At 37.2% G+C, this 21,589-nt stretch overlaps 2 protein-coding genes across 3 annotated transcripts in view; one reads left to right on the top strand and one right to left on the bottom strand.

The window, feature by feature from the left end:
* The window catches only part of LOC136694697 (protein PHTF2-like), a 58,780-nt gene extending 43,050 nt beyond the window's left edge, over window positions 1-15,730 (bottom strand). The window contains exon 1 of one of the 2 annotated variants that reach the window (XM_066668459.1): window positions 15,500-15,730. The gene's annotated coding sequence lies outside the window, so the exon portion shown is untranslated. The remainder of the gene's footprint in view (window positions 1-15,499) is intronic. The other variant, XM_066668460.1, reaches the window with a different exon arrangement.
* A 668-nt stretch (window positions 15,731-16,398) lies between these two features.
* On the top strand, window positions 16,399-18,907 carry LOC136695594 (transmembrane protein 60-like). The gene is made up of 2 exons (XM_066669747.1): window positions 16,399-16,748; window positions 18,019-18,907. The coding sequence occupies exon 2, from the start codon at window positions 18,040-18,042 to the stop codon at window positions 18,436-18,438; it is 399 nt and encodes a 132-aa protein (XP_066525844.1). The 5' UTR covers window positions 16,399-16,748; window positions 18,019-18,039; the 3' UTR covers window positions 18,439-18,907.
* Window positions 18,908-21,589: the final 2,682 nt, after the last annotated feature.

Below are 21,589 nucleotides of genomic sequence, written 5' to 3'. Positions count from 1 at the left end.
TCTGAAGCAGTGTATATCTACAATAAAGAATAATGCCACTCCAGTTTCCAAATCGCAAGAAAGATCTTACCATGCTAGCTTCAGGATTGCACAACAGGTAAGCCATAAAAAACAGGTGAAGAAATTTGTTTACCACTTGCCAAAGACACAACAAGACCAAGACCAAGTACTGTACCAACATGGATCCTTGGCCAGAGCTGCATTTAAAGTTCACTGATCTAGTCCATTCTACTGCATGTGTAGGCTCATCACTAATATGGTAAGGAGTAAATGCATTTGTATGACTACTGTGTATACTTAGTGTGTATGTTTCTGTGATATGGTTTATTGGTGGTACTTGAAGGTGATTTGATTTCATAATGGGTGGTACTTGGTCTAAAAATCTTGAGAGCCACTGTCCTAGTTAAATATAGCTTTAATCTATAAACGGAGATGAAAAATCATATATTTATTAAACAACTGGCATTTCTAACCAAAGGGGGATCAGGAATGTTCCTTTATAAAACAGCAGTATCTGAAGACTCCAAAACAGATAGTGTTTGAAGAGAGAATGGTAAAACATACTGACAAACTTACCTGGATTTTTGCTTACCTAATATTCCTAGTGAGAGAGTATGGAAGATGGAGAGGGAGAGAGAGGGCAGCGAGTGTGTGTACTGTCAGGATTAACAACCGGGGGTGGGGACAGGGGGTGTTTGTTACATAACAGAAGAAATAAACATTACATAAACAGCCATTATGAAAACAATTATGAAATGCTCCACTGAGTGCAACAGTGACTCACACTGCGTTAGAAGATGCTTGATAAGCTACACACATTTAAAAAAAAAAAAAAAGCCTCATTCTTTGCACATTTCAGTATGACTGCTGTGCTGTCTGCATGTTCATATGCTGTGCAGAAGTCCCTGCACCAGTTGGGACACCATTGCTGCTATACATTTTGAATTGTGGGCAAAACCTTGCAAATGTGTGGTTGTACATAACACTATGGTTAGTGTAGACGGCCTGTTGTTGCTCACAAGTAGTGCCTTCCTACACTCCTCTAAAAGTTACATAGTGCATATTCCACAATGATGAGCCCAGAGTAGCAACAACAGAGACTCTGTTTCTGTTTCTCTTTATTACATGTCAGTGAACCAGCTCAATTATTTTGAAGCTGCAATTTTAATGTAAAAATACTAACTGGTGTTCCATGAAAATGTATCATTTAAATATTTTACATTTAAAATATTTTGCTTAAAAGAGAACATTGCTTTAAAAATAAGTGCCTGTTCACAAAGTCCTATTGTATTGTATTGTCTTTAAATATATTTTCAAATAAACCAAATAATAAACTAATTAATCAAAATAATAATAAAGAAAATCCACAGATAAATCAATTATAAAAACAAACCATTAGTTACAGCCCTAATCCTGACAAAAGTTTGCCCTTTCAGCTCAGCCCTAAACGTGACCCTCCATTTTGTGAGTATGCAGATCTCAAGGTGAAACACAAGACAGAGGGTAGTCCATTTTTAATGAAGGATTGTTTTCAGTCACAGTGCAGTAGAGCTCTATGAGTGTGAGTACACCAAGAGAGAGACATGAAGGGGAGAAGACAAGGTCAAGAGGAGAATGGGGGGGAGAAAAAAAAAAAGGTAGGGGTGTTGAAAGGGTATTGGTGGAGGGTATCCTGCGTCCATCGAGTGTGAAATGTGTGTGGGTGTGTTCATGGTATCTATCACATACTCTGTGGGTGATTCCCTCCTGTGGTAAATGTCATTAGATCCCTCAGGCACCTGGCTTTTAGAAACAGGCAGCTAACATTACATACAGTCGTCAGACCAGCGGGTAATAAAAAATAAATAATAACAAAAAAACCCGTGCCGACCATGCCTGCCATCCATCACTTCAAACACAATGACCCACTTCACCTCATACACAGCAACATGAACAAAGATTACATACTAACCAATTGTGTGCAGGGAAACATCTTGTGAATGCAAGCAATGTAATACTACAAATGACAAACCTACAGGAACTTTACTCACTGATATTTAAGCCTGTACCACGTTTGGGTACGTAACCGGAAATAGCACTTCCACTCAATTGTTTTGGTTCCCTTTTTAAACATTCTGTGTACTCACTGTTGTTGCAGTCTGGTTCAACAACTGCGTTTAATTTGGATTTCAACTGATAAATTGCTTTTCTTTTTTTTCTTTGAAAGGGTCAACTTTGGCTTCATAATAAATATGTTGACCAACTATGAACGTGGAAGAGATTATAAAAGGAATATGTGCAAAAGAGACCATGAGAATATGACCTAGTCTCCACCTGTATGACGACCTTGAGGCTGAAGTACATTTAAAAGTATTTATGTTTTTCTTTTATCATTATTCCTACAATGAGACTGAAGTGGTAGGGGGATGTGTAGCTACTTTGATGAAGAATCATACATGAAATAACTAGAGTGAAAATGTTGTATGGCACTTTTTTAATTCTTAGCACTGTTTACCAATACTGCAGTTTTCACATTAAGAATTTACTCATAAAATGTACTGAACTAATATCCAGCATCTATAAGCATAGAAACTGAAATTATTATGCTTCCCTCTTCAGATTTTTCTATTCTGACCTTTACTTATTTTTGCACCAAATTACATTACAACATGACTACAAATTCAGGGGGCTGTAGCTAACATTGCATTAAAGCAAACACATACCGACCAAGTTTCTTGGGTAATTCAAACAGTGAATAAAAACTTAGAGACAAATTAAACCTCAGCCATGAACACTTCTTACTAAAACATACCATTTCACCTTAAAAGTTGCAAAAATAAGCAAAACTCAAGTCTAGCAATGCCTTGTTTGCTTTGACAGACGGAGCTTCTGAAAGAACACAAACAGGTTCCAGGCTAGGATTTTAAAATGGCCAGCTGGTATGACACTATATAAATGCACCAGACTGGCCAGGTAGTGTCATAACGAACATTTTTAAAATGCCAACCTGGAACCTGGATCACAAATCAGAATTTGGAGACCTCTGCCATCCTGACGTGGAACTGATTTGGGTTAATATAGTATTTTCAGTCATTTCATATTATTAAGTGATAAATAAAGCAAAACAATTCAGCAGTTTAAAAAAAATAAACAAATAAATAAATAAAAAACCGGCATGATGAAAAACAACGCATATTCTCCATTGCATCACTCTCACTTCAGGCTGAGCAAAGAGGTCATGTGGCTCAAGCATCAGAGCCGAAAAGAACAGGCAAAAAACATTAAAGAAGCTTACACCAGCGAACAGTAAACTGGTCAAAATATTACTACAAATGACACATTACAATTCATCATTGTTAAAGCTTATTATAATTTTGCTTTTTAAAATGCAATCGGCACAATCAGTTCAACAGCAATGACTTTTAAGCAATAAAGAGAAGGGAAACACAAATCAAGGTGTATAGATCAATGCTGGAAGGAGACCTGAAAGAGCAATAAAAATGATCGCACGGAGAGGGGCTAAATGTTGCACTGACTGTGACAACCTAAAAGCACCTTGTGTTCCTACTCAGAGGAAAAATGTGCAGATTCCAGCTCACCAGTCACCTTTTACAGAGCACAGAATAAAGAGCCCAGCAGGCAGGAGGGCAAAGGGGGCAGCGGCGGTCCAATCTACAAGCACTGGAAAATGTGAAGTGTGAAGATTAAGCTGAATCTGGAAAGAAGTTGAAAGCAACAGCAATTTGAAAAGAGACTGTGTCTGTGTTTTGAAAGTGATGTGTACAAAATGAATTCATACCCCAGCAATTCAAGCCAGACAGTAATTTGTTATTTGTCACAGTCACTTTTCAGTGTTCAGCAAAGTCCATGTTGTGTGTGCATGTGTGAGACAGACAGAGACTTGGAAAATTCAGTCCACACTGTTTGGTTTAAAACCATCTGGGAAAGTTGAAAGCCTTCATAAAACTCAGCTCCATGTTTGTTTTAATATCTCCAAATATCAAATTGTGGAGGTGTCTGTTGCGCAAAAAAAACAAAAACAAAAAAAAAACAAAAAAAAAAAAAGATGTAACACGGCGGCAGACAGCATGCAATGTTCTAAATGTTCTAATCCATGATCATTCTCCCTCCCTCACCACATGTTCTTCACCTTTTTGTTTATGGTCGTACTTGTAAGCAAAATTCATTTTAAATAAAAAGGTAACCATGCTCTTATCCATATAAAAAATAACAATGCAAACAGAATATCAATGTCTGTTCAACTAAATTTATAGATTAAAATTTTTAAAACACCAGATTGTATCAGTATTGGCTGATACCCAAGTTTCAGTTTTGTATCAGAAATGACAGGTCGGGGGTTAGTTTTTAACACTAGAAGCGGCACATACTGCAATCTACAAGGGCAGAGAGCCACTGATTGGAGCAAAGTGATTCCGAACGCTGAGATCACGTTTCATACCAATATTGGTTCATACCAAGTACTGCTTCAAGTACTTTTGTTCAAAAGCAAGGGACTATATTTTAAAATGTGATATAAGAAACGTACACAGTATTCTGCTTTGTCTGCGCTTCAGAAGTAATTTAAATATGTTTTTTACATGCTAATGTATTTTGGTGAAGCCACTACCACAAAAATTCCTTTCAATGTGGGGGACCAAATATACTTTTTGGGTCAAATATTTATACAAGGATATAGTGCATAGTTTGCAGTATTTATACACTTCAGAATTAAAAAGGAAATATCTCGTCTCACATCACCACTGCATTTTGGTATAATGCACACCGAAACAGGCATGAAGTCTTTGATCATGGTTCCTTTTCTATGTTTTATTTCTTGGTTTGTTTTTTTGTTTCTTTTTTGGAAAGTTTAAAAATACTTTGTGTGTACTTTCATGAGTCAGTTTTAGGGAAACAGCTACTCCAAATTTTTCTGCTCTCTCCTCCTCTCTTTTTCCCTCTGTCATCTTCTCCTCTTTCATGGCTATGTCTATGTGCATGGGTATTAGGAAGTGGAACAGAGCGCAATGTGCTAAAAAGGAAACAGACATGAAAAGCTATGAAGACAGACGCCAGCTTAAGCCTTTCTTGGCTACCATCACTGAAATTCAACAATTCTCGGCATAAAACTCCTTGGTCACCTCATTATATTCATTGCTTAGGGCCAATGCTGATGTGTCATGGGGCTCCGCTTTGAAACACCAGCACTTTCTCCAGCTTACTCAGCAAAATCACACCCTGTAGCCTAACTCTACTGAACATGCTAAATATGATGAATTCAAGAAACCACCAAAGTCATATAAGCTAAAAATTATTCAACTATTTATAACATAATTTATTTATTTTCCTTTACCCACACCCCTAGATATTTTCCCCTTTTATTAATTTAACAAATTAAATCAGAGGCATTCTGAAAAAAATATGAATTTACAAAAGAAGAACATCTTTAATGTATAAATTTACATTAAAATGACACATTTCTACAAATTAAACTTTAAATAAAAACAAATAAAGTAAGGGATTACATATACATTCAACCCTTCAAGTCAGTATGATTTAGATGCTAATTTTGTCTTGGTGGATAGATCTCAATCAAGCTTGCACATCTGGATACTACAATTGTATTAAATTCCTCTTTGCAAGGCCGCTCAAACTCTGTCCTGTGGCAAGGGGATTGGGAACGAACAGCCCTTTAAGTCCAGCCACAAATTTTGGTTTGAGGTCTAGGCTTTGAATCAGCCACTCCAGAACATTTACATTTAAGCCATTTCTGTGTAGCTTTCATTGTATACTTTGGGTCATTGATTTGCTGAAAAAGAAACCTCTCAAACTGTAGTTCTCTTGCGGACTCTTGCATCAGATTCCCCTCTTTTTACCTTATACCTTTACGAGAGAGAGAGAAATATACAGCAGAATTTTGCTAAAGGCAGAGATCACTCAGTTTGCCATCTTTATAATATTAAGTCTTTGTAATATTTGCAATAATTAACTTTTGTCAGTTTCAGGGAAAAAACAGAACACATATTTAACATGAACCTCAAACTTTCGGCATTTAGTCTGTTCACATCTTGCTTTTATTAAAGTTTACATTCCTTCAGAAGCCAGGTTTTCAGTTTTCTTCAAGTTATTTAAGGATATCTATACTTCTTTTAAACACCTCCATTGTTCAGTCTTTCTGCTTTTTATGCAATCCCAATAGTGTTTTTAAATTAATCTGTGCATAAAATATAAATATAATGCATTCTTTCAGACCCATAGTATTAAGTAGGAAGATAAAATGCCCACAGGTGTTTCTCAGAGCAACCCCCTACCTCTCGGATGTTTGCTAAGTGTACCATGTTCTGTAGAGTATTTCTTTATTCTGTATTTGTTGCATTCTGTTTTGTTGATTTGATTTTTCTTCTGCCCTTTTTCTTAGGATAGGGATGGGCACTATTTTGTAGCATTACACCCTCTCAAAACATTAACAAGGTACACTGAATTACCATGGGGTAAGGTTTCTGAGAGAGAAAATTTCAGCGACTGGTGTTGGAAGAACATACAAATTCAAAATTAAGCAAAAATATGATGGTTCTACAATGTTTAGAAGCAGAGCTGACCAGCTAACAGACACCTGTGGTTTAGAACACCATAGCAGATGGCTTCCAGTGAACAGAGGCTCAAAACTCATATTTAGAGGAAAACCTCTTATACCTTGAGTATTTTGCCTATTTTCAGCTTTGTTCCTCTCTTTTTCAACCCAAACTCACAACTGTGGTGTGCTACTGGGTTTGCCCCCCACCTATATTTAGAGTGTGACATCAGCAGTCAGTGAGCTTCCACAGCACCCCCTCCCTGTGGTTCTCTTAAATGTACATGAATGAACTCTTTAGTCTTGTACTTAAACACAAGGAAAAGAAATGTGGCAGACCACACATACACCATAAATACTGCCCACATTTTAAAATACTGCGGTATACAGTACAATAGCCATTATAATGCCCAAGGGGTATTGTCCAACATCAGCTTAACGTTTGCATCTGATGGCAGCTTATTTTGCATCTGATTTGTGAGAAAAGCATTTGACAGTCAGCAGAGGCAGTGTCCTGTCCAGATTTAAGTTGTTGAATAATAGAGGGGTTATTCGCTCGAAAGCAATCACAAGCTCATTTTACTCAAATCCACACAATTAAATTCTGCTGGAGACTGAATCAGATTGAACTTTAATTCAAAACCAGAAATGTTGTTTTTTGACAGAAATCTGTTTTACTTAGGGAAGATAACAATAACAATATGATTACAATATTATCAAGTGAGTATCCCTCAATAGGGCTGCATAAAAATATAACAATTTTCTCTCTCATAAAGCTTATACAGATACGCTGATTGCCACTAGCCTTCATTAAGGTTTCTTTGATTTACTTGCTAACATAAGCAGCACATTCATTTTTAAGCTGTGTAAAATTCATAAACTCCAAAGCCTGACAGAGCAGTATTCAGAATGTTCTGAATTGTAATCCAGTTGCAACTGCTAATTAATATTTCTATCCACCTAAAAACCTGCAGCCAACCACACTTCTTAACGCAAATCTTTAAAAGCAGTTATGACATTTTACAAGAACTATCAAACCCTGTTAAAAACCACACCTGAAGTGGCTTTCAAAAGGAGGCCTTGTCACAAAAACTTGTGACGTTAGCAACACACAGCTGACTTAAGTGTCAAGTGAGTAATATAAACAAAGCCACAGTGAGAACCTTCACTGCCTCTCCATTGCTCACCCACTTCAACATAATTCTGAAGCAGTCAGAGATGGGACCAAGTGTGCACCTGTAAGATAACTGTGAGCCAAGGCAGATATCTGATATTTATTCTGGAAAAAATGCAATATAAACTGAAATCTGTAATTTTTACATCGATTAGCTTTTATTTAACTGATACACTCTCAGAAAAAAAAGGTGTGGTACATATAGATTATTGTCACTAAAGGTACAAACTAGAGCTGGGCGATATGAGCGCAAATCAATATCATGAATAATTGTACATTTTACCACAATTACAATTAATGAACTATTATTTTGTTTTGGTATTTTTGACCCTCATAGTTTAGTGATGAATCTTGTACTGTAAATATGCTCCAGTATTAAAGCTGGGATATTTTTTTAATGTTGCTGGGAGCTTGTTCCTCTTTGGTATTTTGAGCACTGTTTATGTTTGGTGGGCAATTATGCTTTGGTCACTGTTGTTCAGTGTTGTCTAGTCAAAACACATCATGTCCAAACCACAGATGCTGTGTTTTTCTTTGGTATGAGCTGCTCATGTCGCTTGTCGGCCTCGGCATTTAGGTTGCTTCCATGTGGCAGAAAGGAGTAGAATCATATGACTACAGCTTGGTAGCATGGTTTTAAATGAACAGTACTTGAACACACAGTGGGGACATAACAGAATAAAAATAATCAATATAATTGATACAGACAACATTAGAAGTTCTGAATGTTGATTTATTTTTTGTTACTACTAAATTTTCTAACTACTAACCATGTATCATTAAAAAGGTACAACATTGGTTTTAAAGTCCAGTTTTGTTCCCTAAAGTTACATTCTCATCTCCAGTAGGAGGGGTGAATATTAGCAATCTTTCATTGTAGAACGTGTAAAAGAAAATAATGATACAATCATGGAGATAAAAATGGGGCATATGAAATTAAACCAGTAGTAAAAATGTAATCTACAATTATAAAAGTATAAGGTGCAAAGGATTACATAAAATTGTTAGCTAATTAAAAGGAGCAGTATATGTAAAGTACATTTGAGTGTACCACCAGTGACAGCAAAAGGTGTATACATTGTGTGTGTGTGTTTATTTATTTAAGCGATGCCCACAACACTCAAAAAAAAAAACTCACCTTATTTTGCCTGGGACAGAGGCAAAATAAGAGTGAAAATGTTACTATACACGTAACACTGTTCTGGAAGGTTCCACAACTAGCAGTGTAACTGGTAACAGGTGAGGTCATCAAAAACGAGTATAACAGGAGAATCCACCAAAGACTTAGTCTGGATGGGTTGTGGTTCATCACTGTGCAAAGCTTTGTGACAATGTTTCTCAGTACTAACATTTTGCCCAGATTGGATTTGGAATTGATCTCTTGATGGCTCACTTTCATAAAAGTGACCTGTAAAACAGCAATGCCCTTTGCCACATAAATGCGTCTCTAATCTCTGTCTAGTGTAAGATGTAGGTTCTCTACACTGGAGTGCTGTGCAGTATGTCAAACACAAATCCCATTCAGAGTCTTATATTTGTGCAGAAGCCATAGTTTCATCACAGTGTAAACTGAATAAAAAGACAATTCAGCACTGTGACCAGCATCACCTAAACACTTCACTTTTTAAGAATACAAAAAAAAAGTCATCAAATATATTTAAAATCAGTGTGTCTTATGCTGGTACTGATATGTTTCCAACACCTAGATTGGAGAACTTTCAATTATATCAGAAAACAAAATCCATACTATAATAAATAAATAAAATTTAATTTAAAATTAATTTAAATTAAATTAAAGGCATAAATATTCTAATTAAAATATAGTAGTATAGTATAGTAGTAAAATAATTAATTTAAATAATATATTATACTCTCAAAAGGGCTTTTCCCAAGCGCTATATATACTGTCTTTAATAATGTATTATATATTTAGTATATCCCTAAAACCCAAATGTGAAGGACATTTCAACAGCAGGCTTCTATTAACAGACTGGGAGTAGAGAAAGGCAGGAAGTGCCCACAGTTTACGGTGCTTTTCTTATCTCGCTGATAACACAGCACAGCCAAACTTATAATGCCCTGCTGAAAACTCCAAACAAAGCAGCAGCCTCACAAGAACGCCAAACAGAATAACACTCAAAGGCCGCTTCACAAGGTAGAGCAAAGAAAAAAGAATGCTGATTTACCTCTGAATAGAGCAGCAGAGTGTGGATAAAAAGAAGTTTCTGAGAAGGGAAAGATAAAAGAAATGAATGACCTTTCAGGTATAGAAGAGAGAAAAGCCCTGCATGGTTCAAGAGAGCAGGATGAGAGGAGGGGGAAAATAGCACAGGTTATGCAAAGAATCACAGCCAGAAATAGCCTTCGGTTCATCCATCATAGGATGGACTTTAAACACACAAGGAGAGCAAGGAGAGTGGAAATCACCAGAAGAGTTAGTTATATATATATATGGAAATAACTATTAATACTTCAAGGAACCATGGGCATTTTAGTATAGTTGTTTAGCGTAGAGCATTCTGCTCTCCCTTGGTTTCTAAATACTGGGTCATATCTTATGCGATTAAATGTTATTTCATCAAATCTGTCCAAAGTCAATTTATGTTTAGACAAATTAACTGACATTAATTATTTAACTTATCCCTAATCCTACTGCTAATGTCTTTTGCCTAAACTTACTCATAAATTGGTAAAATTGGATTACAATACTGTGCAAATGTCTTGGGCACTTGAGATTTTAAATAAATAATCTTGTCAATAAGTGTGGTGTTTCCATACAATAATATATATATACAAAATTTATTCTAATTATTAATTCATTCATTGCCCGTAACCACTAATCCAGTCAAGGGTCTATATTAGGGTGTATATTATATGAGAGGTTACTTAATTACATGAGCTGCAAACAATACCTCGATACATATGTATTCACCAGCATCGGTTCTGTTCTCTTTCAGTTATTTCTCCAAAAATTAGAAAGAAAACTGAAAACATACAGGGCTTTCATAGGTAAATGTTCTGTTGCTGGGATTAAAGGGAATGTTTACGTTTGTGGGAAACGCTATTCTCTCTGGTTTGTTTATGTTCAGAAGCTCCACGTCTTCCACGATGGAATGGTATGTTTGAGGAAAAGAAACAACTGTTGTTTGTACTTGGCTAACTTGTCTGTAAGTTTTTATTACCATAGAAACTAATTTGTTACTCAACATGTTTAGTTTTGTAGCACTTTCGCTCTGGGTAGGTAGTCGTCTCCAAAATTTCCTGACATTTCCACCTTAAGTAATCCAAAAGAGCAAAAATAAGTCAACATTACCTATCTTTGGGGCAGGAATAGAGCAATATCCTCATCTCAGTTGGTGCTGATTAACATTTGGAGGTCTGTCTGTGTGTAAATACTCCAAATGCCTTTTCACTGCTGTGAGCAGAGAGAGAAAGCTTTGCATACCGGACTGAGATAGTTTGAGTTTTTTTTAGCCATTTACTGACACTTGCTTCATAAACATAGCTGACTGGTTTTGAGCACACAAACAGACTGGAGAACCTCACCTATAAATTACTTATGATTTTATTTTAAACCTCTAAATATATATAATGAACCCGAATCTGTCAACATGGGGAAAGCTCCTAATAAACACTTCTATTTTCTACCCTGACAAACAGCCTCAGGATAAAATGTGTCTGGAAAATCTGACACATGTAACGCTTTAAGAAACAGGCTGTGTCCGTGCTTGTCTCATTTTGATGCAAAATAAAAAATGTCTCATTTTACTAGCAAAGACTACCAAAAAGAGTCAACAAAGAAGATATTCTGCTCAGTCACATGTGCCTCATGGAGAATGTTTCCATGCGTTTTGGAGCTTACGCATTCCTCTGCATGGGCCTTTCATGAAGCCCTGGGACAGCAATTCACTTAGAGGTGACATTCTTCATCAACTTCCTTGAAGCCAGGGTAGGGAGGAGCTAACCATATTTATACCACAGCAGCAAAGGCAGACAACATGACACATTTTGTTGTGGTGAAAACAACAGGCTTTTTGAGAATATTCTGCTTGTTAAAAACACTTAAATGTATTTTTTTATTATATTTAATTTAACCTCGTTTCTAAATGATGTAACCCATTGTATCACATTGTGTTTGTGACTACACTACTACGCAAATGTCTTAGACATGTGAGATTATTACTATTTAAAATAATATACCTTCTTAATAAAATATAGTGCTTGTATGATATTATATGATTACAATAAATAAAATAAAAGAATTTGTAAATAGTAGATGTATTGTGAGTTAATGTGAGGAGCAAAAATTTGTTTCTTTGATCGCATTTGTTAAATCACCCGGACACTTGATCTGTAGTATTTATTAACCGGTAAATATAGGTATTGGATGACAACTTCAAATCTCTCAGAGGGACATTATTACTTACTGTAACAATGATATTTGTTTTATTCCAATAATTCGGGGCATTTCATGTGATGAATGCGACAAATATGCGTTTTTTATATATATATATATATATATATATATATATATATATATATATTGCTAAACAAGTTTTATGTACTGTGACATATTTGTACTCATTTCTACAGAGAAAAAAAGAGGAGAAGGATGCAGATGCACCGGCAGCTATAATCACTGTTTCACCTTAATATCTATCACACAGGGTACAAGAGGATAGCTGCATCAAGGTCAAAATCCTGAATGTTTCTCAAGCAGCTGCATAGATTACATCACTGAGACCCTGGAGTGAGAATAAAACGAAGAAAAATAAATAAATAAAATACAATAAAAAAAAACACTCCACACAGCGTGCAATCAAAGGAAGATGATGTAACGCAGACGAGTTCGAGGACAGTGTCTGACCACCTGAGCACCAGTCACAGTGTTGTCTGTTTGAGACTGGATGGCTCAGTGTGATCGAGCCAGAGAGAGGGAGACAGAGTAAGCAAACATCCCAATCTGACAGCCAGACATCGGCCCTTTCCCCAGACATGAGGTAATGCCGGGCACTGCGGCGCATCCTCTAGCAACAGATCAATGTTTGCAAACCTATGGCTATTATAATGACCCCATAGTGGCCTCAAGGTGACATGAACATTACAACAATGCTTTAGAGTATCGACTCAAACAACAAACAGACTTTTCCAACAGCACTCAAAGATAAGGGAGAGATAAGAGAGCCCAGTTTAGTGTTGTCACTAGAATCTATGCACAGTGGTCAAATGAATATGCAAACTAATCACCCACACAAAGAAGGACTGAAGAGACAAACACTGGATTTAAATGAGATGCAGGATGTGTGCTAGACACTCTGGAAAGGGAGCAGTCTAAGATGCCATTAAAAAGATTTATAGGAAGGGGGTTAGACTCCACTTTAAAAGCTCTCTCGCTCTGAACAACTGCAAAGTCTTTTAGCTCAACCTGATTCAACTAAATTAAACATCACTATGATGGGCAGACTATGCCTCGCACTCTTGCACACACAATAAGCTTCAATTTTAATCTTACAAAAGGCCATATCATAGTGAACTACATGTTTATTATATAAACATGGCTCAAGTTGAAGACATATTGTTAAAATCTACACAGTATCTATATAAATAAATGAAGCCGCAGAGGGGGCCTACTGAGAAACGGCGTGGCCTCATGGCCCTTTCCACGGCATGGTACCTACTTGGCTTGGCTCTACTCTTTTGCTTTTCAATTAGACATATCTGGGGCTAAACCCTAAACCATTCATAAGAATAAGTGCTAATAAAAATTTGATGAAAAAAAAAAAGAAAGAAGCAAACTAAATGTTCAAAAATTTAAGTAAACAAGAATTAGAAGGTATAGGATATAACCAACAAAAGAAAAATACAGATTCATGCTTGTCATTATTTTCCTTATGTAGAAACAAACTGTAATTTAAGAACAATCTCCACTTTTAATCTTGATAGAATAGATATGTTTGATATTAATTCAGCTAATTAAATTGATGGTTTTAGAGGCTTACCTGGGCTATACTCAACTCTAAGACAAGTGTGAGGCTTTTGTAAGGTTAAAAATTAGATAAGAACATATATTTTTAAAGATTTATAATTATTACAATATTATATAATTATTGTTCTTAGATTTTTTCTTAAGAGAAAATGTTAAGAATAAAAATGAGACCATTTTTAAGAAGATTTCTGAAGAATATGTATCTTAATTTTTACGTTAAGTAGGAAGTTAAGGGAACTATAAAAATCACATTTAAGAACAATTTCTTTCTAAAGACACTTTTGTGAAACCTGGCCCCTGGTACCTGGAACTGGGTACTTATTAATCCCTGCTAAACATGACATGTAAACAATAGAGACTTGTCAATCAGGACGAGATGCAGACATCCAGCACAAACTAGGTAGAGTAGAGATCACAATTTTTGAATGCGACTCACAACAGGTACAAGGGACCATGGACCAAAAAGTGAATAGCGCCAACTAGAGTTGCGTAGAGTAGGTACCATGCAGTGAAAGAGCTCCATTAATTTTGGCTCTGTTTAAAGGTGATCACAAGCTCATTCCTCAGTAATACTTCAGCCATATGAGGCCAAAGTGTCCTGCAGAGTACAACTGGCCTCTTTCTCTCTGGGTGGGAAGGATGGCCCCCTACTCCTTCCATATCTCTGCTCATTGCGCTGAGTGTCTGTCAGCTAATGTGACAGGTGTGGGCAGTTGGCATTCTCTGCACACACTGAGGGCAGCTCAAGATAAAAGATGGGTAAGCTTTACATATCCCTGAAAAACCCATATCTGCCCCAACGTTCCCAAAGCTAGGGGTCACTTACTGAAAATGTGGACCTGGCAATGACTAATAATTTGAGAGAAAATTCAGCAAAAACGTGAAGATAAACTAATGTTATATTTTATTTAAAAACATTAAATATATTGTTATTGGTAATATCAATACACACACACACACACACATTTGTACTGAAGTCATAAGGAATGTTTCAGCCTGGACTGCTTTTTTTTAAGACTACGCAAGAATAACCAATTAGGGCAGAGCTAATTTACATATCGGTCTTAAATACACTGTAACAAAAATTGCCTGTGTTTTTCTAAAGGAGAAAGACTGCCAAACGGCTAATGGGATTATAACAGGTTTAGGTACCTAAAACCACACAAGCTACAAAAGTGGACTTCAGGGTACAAAATGAAATGCAGAAATGTGGGCTATAGGCTCTTTAAAGTGTACAAAAGCTATATATGTGAATATATTTGGTATATGTACGCGTCTTGAGATGTGGGGATGAGCGTAGCATATTCGACCATGTCCTTCACAGTGTTCAAATACTACAACAGGAGTCAACTGAAACGTTAAATCTTCGTGCGCCGTTATTTGAGTTTACAGGGATTTACTGTTAGTATTAGATGAAGAAAGCTCATATTAAAAAAGATGTTAAAATGACCGGAAGCTTTTGTGTCTCCGTTTTGTTCAAGAGTTGCTGCAGTGAGAAGCCAAACAAATCTGTAGCCACCTCTCTCTCAGTCTCTCACTCACTCTCGACGGTCGAGCTCTGTTTTGGTTCAGGAAGCTAACTACATTAGCGAATAGCTGAGCAAAACGGGCTCAAATGTTTATTAATTCCGTGTTTACAGCGAATAGGGGACGGAGACTGAAGGCTACACGTTTCAAAACCAGGAAAACAGCTGGTGTAGGAGCTGATAGAGAAGGGCTAGTATTCACTGAGCTCAACTGAAAACGGTTAACGTCTAAAAACACACAGGCACTTCATAATGAACTGTCTTACCTCTGCAAACAGCTTCTCGCTGGCGTTCAAATCACAAGAGAAACCCAAACCAGTCTGCCTGTGTGTGTCTCGGTGTGCAGAAGATGCTGGTGTGCGGTATTTCTGGAGCGTGTTTGATATTCTTTTCTTTCGCAGACCTCCTCTCCGTTTACTGTAGAGCTACAGCCTCGCTCTCCCTCTCTCTCTTCTTACCGCACTCTGTATAATATACGCGCACGTACTTTACGTCGGTTCACAAGGCGCGGAGCAAAACCAGTCTCTCGGTGTATCTTCCAACAGAGAGTGCTCTTTAATGTCTTGTAATAAACTGGGAGTAAAATCTCTATTATAAACACACAGAAACATGACACTAGTGGAGTTCCCCTGAAATACAAGCCGCGGTGTTGTCGCCCTCTTGTGATACTGAGAGTGAAGTGCGATAACGCTCTGTGGAGCGGTTCTGTTCCATTAGAGTCGACTCTGAATCTGGTTCAATGAGTTGATTCTGTGTCGTATACCCTTAGTACAAAAACGGGCTTATATCTATTCGTTAGTCATAATGTCTTCATGGAATTGCACGTTTTTTACATTGTTATAGGGTGCACATGGCCTTTTGTTAATTTCTTTGGCTCTATTTGTATCACTAGGTAACAAATACGTTAAAGTGAATAATGAATGTATGAGTTAATGAATGTACATGAGTCTCGAATATGTTTCAATTCCTGGAAATTGCTTTTCATGTTTTTTATAACAAATTACAATGTGCCATATGCAGTGAAAGGACGCAACCTACTGATTTTTGAAATGACTGAGTCCAAGGCTTTGGAGTCGACTCCACAATGGTTCCCTAATGGCTGGAATCGGAGAATCGAATCTTTTTTTGGCTTCGGCCCTCGTCCCTCTGCTTCCATTACTGTATTTTATGTGTCCTCCGTAAGCTGCTTGGATATTTCGTTACCAGTGCTTAGAGTAAAATAATTTTCATAGATAAAGCCAGTGACTCGGTAGTATATGAAGATATGTATATCACAATGTGTGGACGCGTATAACCGATTTTTACGGTAAGAATGCACCCGGAATTACAACAGAATCGGTAAAACGGTTTAGGAGTCAGTAGATGTGAAGAGCCCGAATCAGGTGAAACATCTGGATGTGAAGATGGAGAAATGGGGGACCGTGGATATTTGTCCTCCCCTGTTACCGTTATTCCAGCTCGTCTCTGTGAGGATGAAGAGCGGCGGCGCTGAGCACTGTGAGCTCCATTAGAGAGGTCAGTCAATAACACAACGCCGGGGAAAGAGGAAAATTTTATAATACGCGTATGATCAGAAAATACAAAACAATCGCGTGTACACAGACGAATAAACGTTCTCTAAGCGCGAATCCCCGCGTTATAGACAGACACTTTGTAAGAACAGACAATGTCAGGTCTGAGTCCCGCTATATACGCCGTTTCAGTGTTTTGTTATCGATTTTGGTTCATAATAGTGAAGAATCATACATTGTATCTTTATAAATTATTGTATTAATTGTAATTGTTACTAGCTAATCGTATTCCAGGTCTATAGTGTAGCTATGTTGTATATGTGATGTGTCTAAGTCATATATAAGTAAGATAGAATATATTATATCACAGAATATATTAGTGAGAGTGTTTAAGCTCTAGAGCTGAGTAATGAATATTAAAATGACTATTATGTTTCTATCTCGCTGTCAGCTCTCAGACAGGTGCATTTTGTAATACTACAATTACAGACTGTAGTCCACCTGTTGCTCTAAACATTAGCCCCTTTTACCCTGCTCTTCAATAGTAATGACCTCCAGAGAACCAGCACAGAACAAGTGTGAATTGGGTGGTGGGTCATTCTCAGCTCTGCAGTGACACTTACATTGTGCTGGTCCGAGTGGATCAGACCTAGAATAATCCACAAATTAAAAATATCCTGCCAAAAGTTCCAGTGTCCACTGCTGAAAGACTAGAGGACGACCAACACAAACTCAGTAGCAACAGATAAGTTACTGTATCTGACTTTTCTTTCTGTCTGAACACTAAGCACTTCTTTGAGTTGCTCTGGATAGGAGCGTCTGCTAAATGCTGTAAATGTAATGTATATGTACATCTACAAGGTGGATCCAAGAGGGAGGTGTGTCTAACAGAGTAGACAATGAGTGGGCAGTGTATAAAACTCAAGCAGCACTGCTGTGCCTGATCCAGTTGTACCAGCCCAGCACCACCACATCAGTGTCACTGCAGCACTGAGAATTATCCAGGGCGAAAGGGGGCAAAAAAAGTATGCAGAGAAACAGACTACAGTCTGTAATTGTAGAGTGCTCCTGTATGATGAACAGTGAATATACAAACAAGGAGGTAATCATAATGTTATGGCTGACTGGTGTATATGGTCTAACAAAACCTCTTTACATTAATTTGCATTAAAATGTAAGAACTTTCTGCCTTCTGATGCATGTTTTTTTTGGGCAGCAACAATTGGTGTTATACTTGGTGAAAGTTTCTGGTTGTGATTTCCACTTCCCTGCAGGTGTGGCATTAAGGAGTGAAGATGTCTCTGGCTCAGCGTGTTCTCCTCACTTGGCTCTTCACCCTTGTCTTCCTTACCATGCTGGTCCTAAAGCTGGATGGAAAGGTGACCTGGAGTTGGTTCCTCATCTTCCTCCCGGTGTGGATCTTCGACAGTGTCCTGTTGCTAATGCTGGGGGTGAAGATGGCGGGTCGCTGCAGGGCGGGACATGACCTTCGTCAGGGGGCTCCAGGACTCCGCAGGAAGGTGTGGTACCTTGTGGCCTTGCTGCTGAAGCTGGGCTTTTGCATCTCGCTGTGTGCTCGATTGGAGCACCTCACTAAACTCAGTCTGGTCTACATCTGCATCCCACTGTGGACCATGTTGACTGGAGCTATGGTGGAGCTGGGTGCTAATATCTTCCCGCAGCGCAGGGACTGAGTCTTTGTGCTGAACAACAGGAGAACAAACACACACCCCCCCAAAATGGGTCTGCTGAAAGGTTTCTGCCATATACACACAGTGTTCACCTTATTTTAAAATATAATCTATTAGTCAAGTCATATTTGGTGCCTGAAATTAGATTTTCTTAGCTAAGGTAGCTAGCAATTGTGTTAAAACAGCAGTCATGTTGGCTGGTTTTAATCATGCAACCTAACTTTGGCCATATGAAGATGACAGCATGACATAGAGTGCCTACCATCAGGTTAGGAACACGATTTGGGGTGATTTAATAGCCTAAAAACAACACTGTTAGAGGCCTGTGTATGACTTTAGGCATGTAGTTTGCATCAGGCTACATTAGCCTTAAAGCTCCTGTTCAAAACTGGCCATCCTGTGAGTCATTTCTTATTTTATTTCAAATATTAGATGTACAGATACATTTTGTAATTAAAAATTCCAACATTCTTCAACCCTTTTGTCATTTTATGATAACTGTTGCATAGTACTGTATAGTACTATAAAAGACAATTGTCCTTTTATTAAAAAATACAAAACTTAATATTAATGTTCTATAATATACTAATTTCAAAACTGCTATCATCAAATCACCATCTTAGAAAAATAAACACAGACACACACACACACACACACACACACATATTTCTGGATACAGTATTATCCCCAAGAACAGAACAAATCGATGCACATGATTTTGCAGTGCATAACTAACTAATAATGAATGATTAAGAATTTCTTCTTGCTTGCCATTTTTAAACTACTTATTTTTTAGATTTTACAATAGTCATTTTAATAATTGTACAACATAACAGTTGTAATTAAGAATGACTATAAAATGATGAAAGAGCAGGAGAATGTTTGAACTTTTAATTGCAATTACACATTACACCCACAGTAGCAAATCATATTTAGGACACCAACTTATTTAATCTCATTTTATTTTGATGACATGAGTCAGGAAGTCATACTAGCATTAATAGGCTTCCACACACACAGGTGTCCTGCAGGAGAAGATAATGCTGGCCAGAAAATGTACAGCAGAGTGCTGAAGGCAAAGTTTTCACAAAATCGTGATTCACTTGCTATCAACCGTTTGTCATGCACTCAAACAAGTCCAACCAGACCAATTTCAGAGTGGAAAAGAAAGGGACTTTTTTGACAATTGTGTCATGTATTTCACAAAAGGCAAACTGACTGATTCGTCTAGTCTTGACATTTCACAGCCACTGTGGGTGATTTGGGACAGTTTCGTTGTGAACTGAAGGAGAGAGAAAGCGCCTTGCACAATGGAAGAAGACCAGTAAATGCTGCCTTGTCTCTGTGCCTGACCAGAAGAGCAGTTTAACTTGTATTTCAAACTCATTTCATTCCCCAGCCTCAACTCTCAAGTTTCTGTAGCTGTTTGCCATGGTGATATTGTCAGCTGGATAGTTAGGCAATCATCCTTCTGAGTTTGATAGTGTGATCTGATGATATCTATGCTGCCAGTGCTGGAAACAACAAATACTTGTCGTCTGAATCACACTAGAAATCTGGTTTATTTTAAAATGATCAAGATTGGTAAAACATTAACATTTGGTCAAAACCAATAACTCCTTAGGAGTTTGTAGTGTAAATGTTCTGGAACATTGGTACAGCCGCTAGGAATTAGGATTATGGAATATTAACTGAAAACAACAGTATATTCTTTGTGAGAGTTCCAGTTTGAATATTGGTGTGCTAATGTATGTAACACCACCGCCCCCCACACAGCAGAATGAAGTTCAGTTCCCAGCTTGACATAAATATTATAGGGTTGGTCGCCATTGATTGACGCTAACGTGAATAACAGTGACCTCGGTCCTTTTTCAGTTTGTGTTAAAATTGAAATATGGTATTTTTTTGTGTGGTATTTTAAAATAATTCATTTGAATTAATGTAATAGCTAAAATAATCTTAAGGCCTAGATTTAAGTTTGCCAGATTTTTGTACTGCCACCATGAAACAAAACACCCAAAAAAAAATGTTTATCATGCTCTTTCCTTGTAAACTGTGCCTCTTAATGAAGAGGTTTAACCACTCTGCTATAGCTTAGTGTCATGGTAATCAACCCTGCTACCGAAGATCTGCTCTCCTGCTTCTCCTACAACATTTCATCATCAGCATTTCCTTCAGACTTTTTTGATGACGTGGAGCAAGGGTAAATTTGAAACCCACCGACACAATTTTCTATAGTGTTGGTCGCCACTGTTTTAGATATTAAGTCCATTGGAACTACTGGCCAATAGGTGGACATCCTTTTCAGTGATTATCCTTTTGAAGTGTCTCTAAGTTGTATGTGCTGCTCAGAGACCGTGGTTGACGATTTTGTCGCTGTAAAAAAGTATCCAATTTTTTTAGTCTACTACATCATTTGAACACAGCAGCTGTCTTTCACATTGTATGAGAATTTCATTTGGAGTAATAGAAATGCTCCAGAAAGGACTTGGAATAAAATTTTTGTACATTGACTTCCTATGAAAGTTGAGAATGATTTTTCCTTCTTCTATGAAGTCATCATTTTGGAGATACATATTTCTTTGCGGTGACAATTTGAAGAATTCCTCGATATTGTGACATTATCACCCATGCCAATTTTGTATTTTTTTTTTTTGGTAGTATTTACTATAGCATGCACTTTGTAAGTTATTCCAAGTTAATGGTAACTGTTGCATAAAGAAATGAACATGTTTATATCATCCTGCTGTTTTGTTTCACCCATGGGATAGACTTAAAATGCAATTGGTATCCCAGGCTTATGCCACCTTTTAATCACATTAACATTCAAAAGCAATGAACTCTGCTATATGTAGCTACTAAGGGAAATGGAATGAGAGTAAAGGGGGTATACTGAATGGAACAAACTTAATATAAAGCACAGAATTAAGTGTGTGTGAAAAAATGTGTATTTAGCACTTGTTAAAACTTGTAATATTTATTCCGAACTCAACCATCCAGCTGAATATGAACAATGATGGAAAAATATTCTATTGCTTTGTGAATTGAAGGTATTGCCCCATAACAGTGTTTTTATGTATTGGTGGTTTATGTGAAGAAAGGCCAATGGCTATATTACAGTCTTTACCCCACTGTACAAAGCTATGGCCAAACT

Source organism: Hoplias malabaricus, chromosome 4 (genome assembly GCF_029633855.1).
Source record: "Hoplias malabaricus isolate fHopMal1 chromosome 4, fHopMal1.hap1, whole genome shotgun sequence".
NCBI classification, from domain to species: Eukaryota; Metazoa; Chordata; class Actinopteri; order Characiformes; family Erythrinidae; genus Hoplias; species Hoplias malabaricus.
Note: the sequence above shows the minus strand (reverse complement) of the source record. Positions and strands in the feature narration are given on the sequence as shown.

What these genes read in the sequence shown, in the direction of transcription:
- LOC136695594 (XM_066669747.1), top strand. Translation starts at nt 18,040, where the DNA reads ATGTCTCTGGCTCAGCGTGTTCTCCTCACTTGGCTCTTCACCCTTGTC.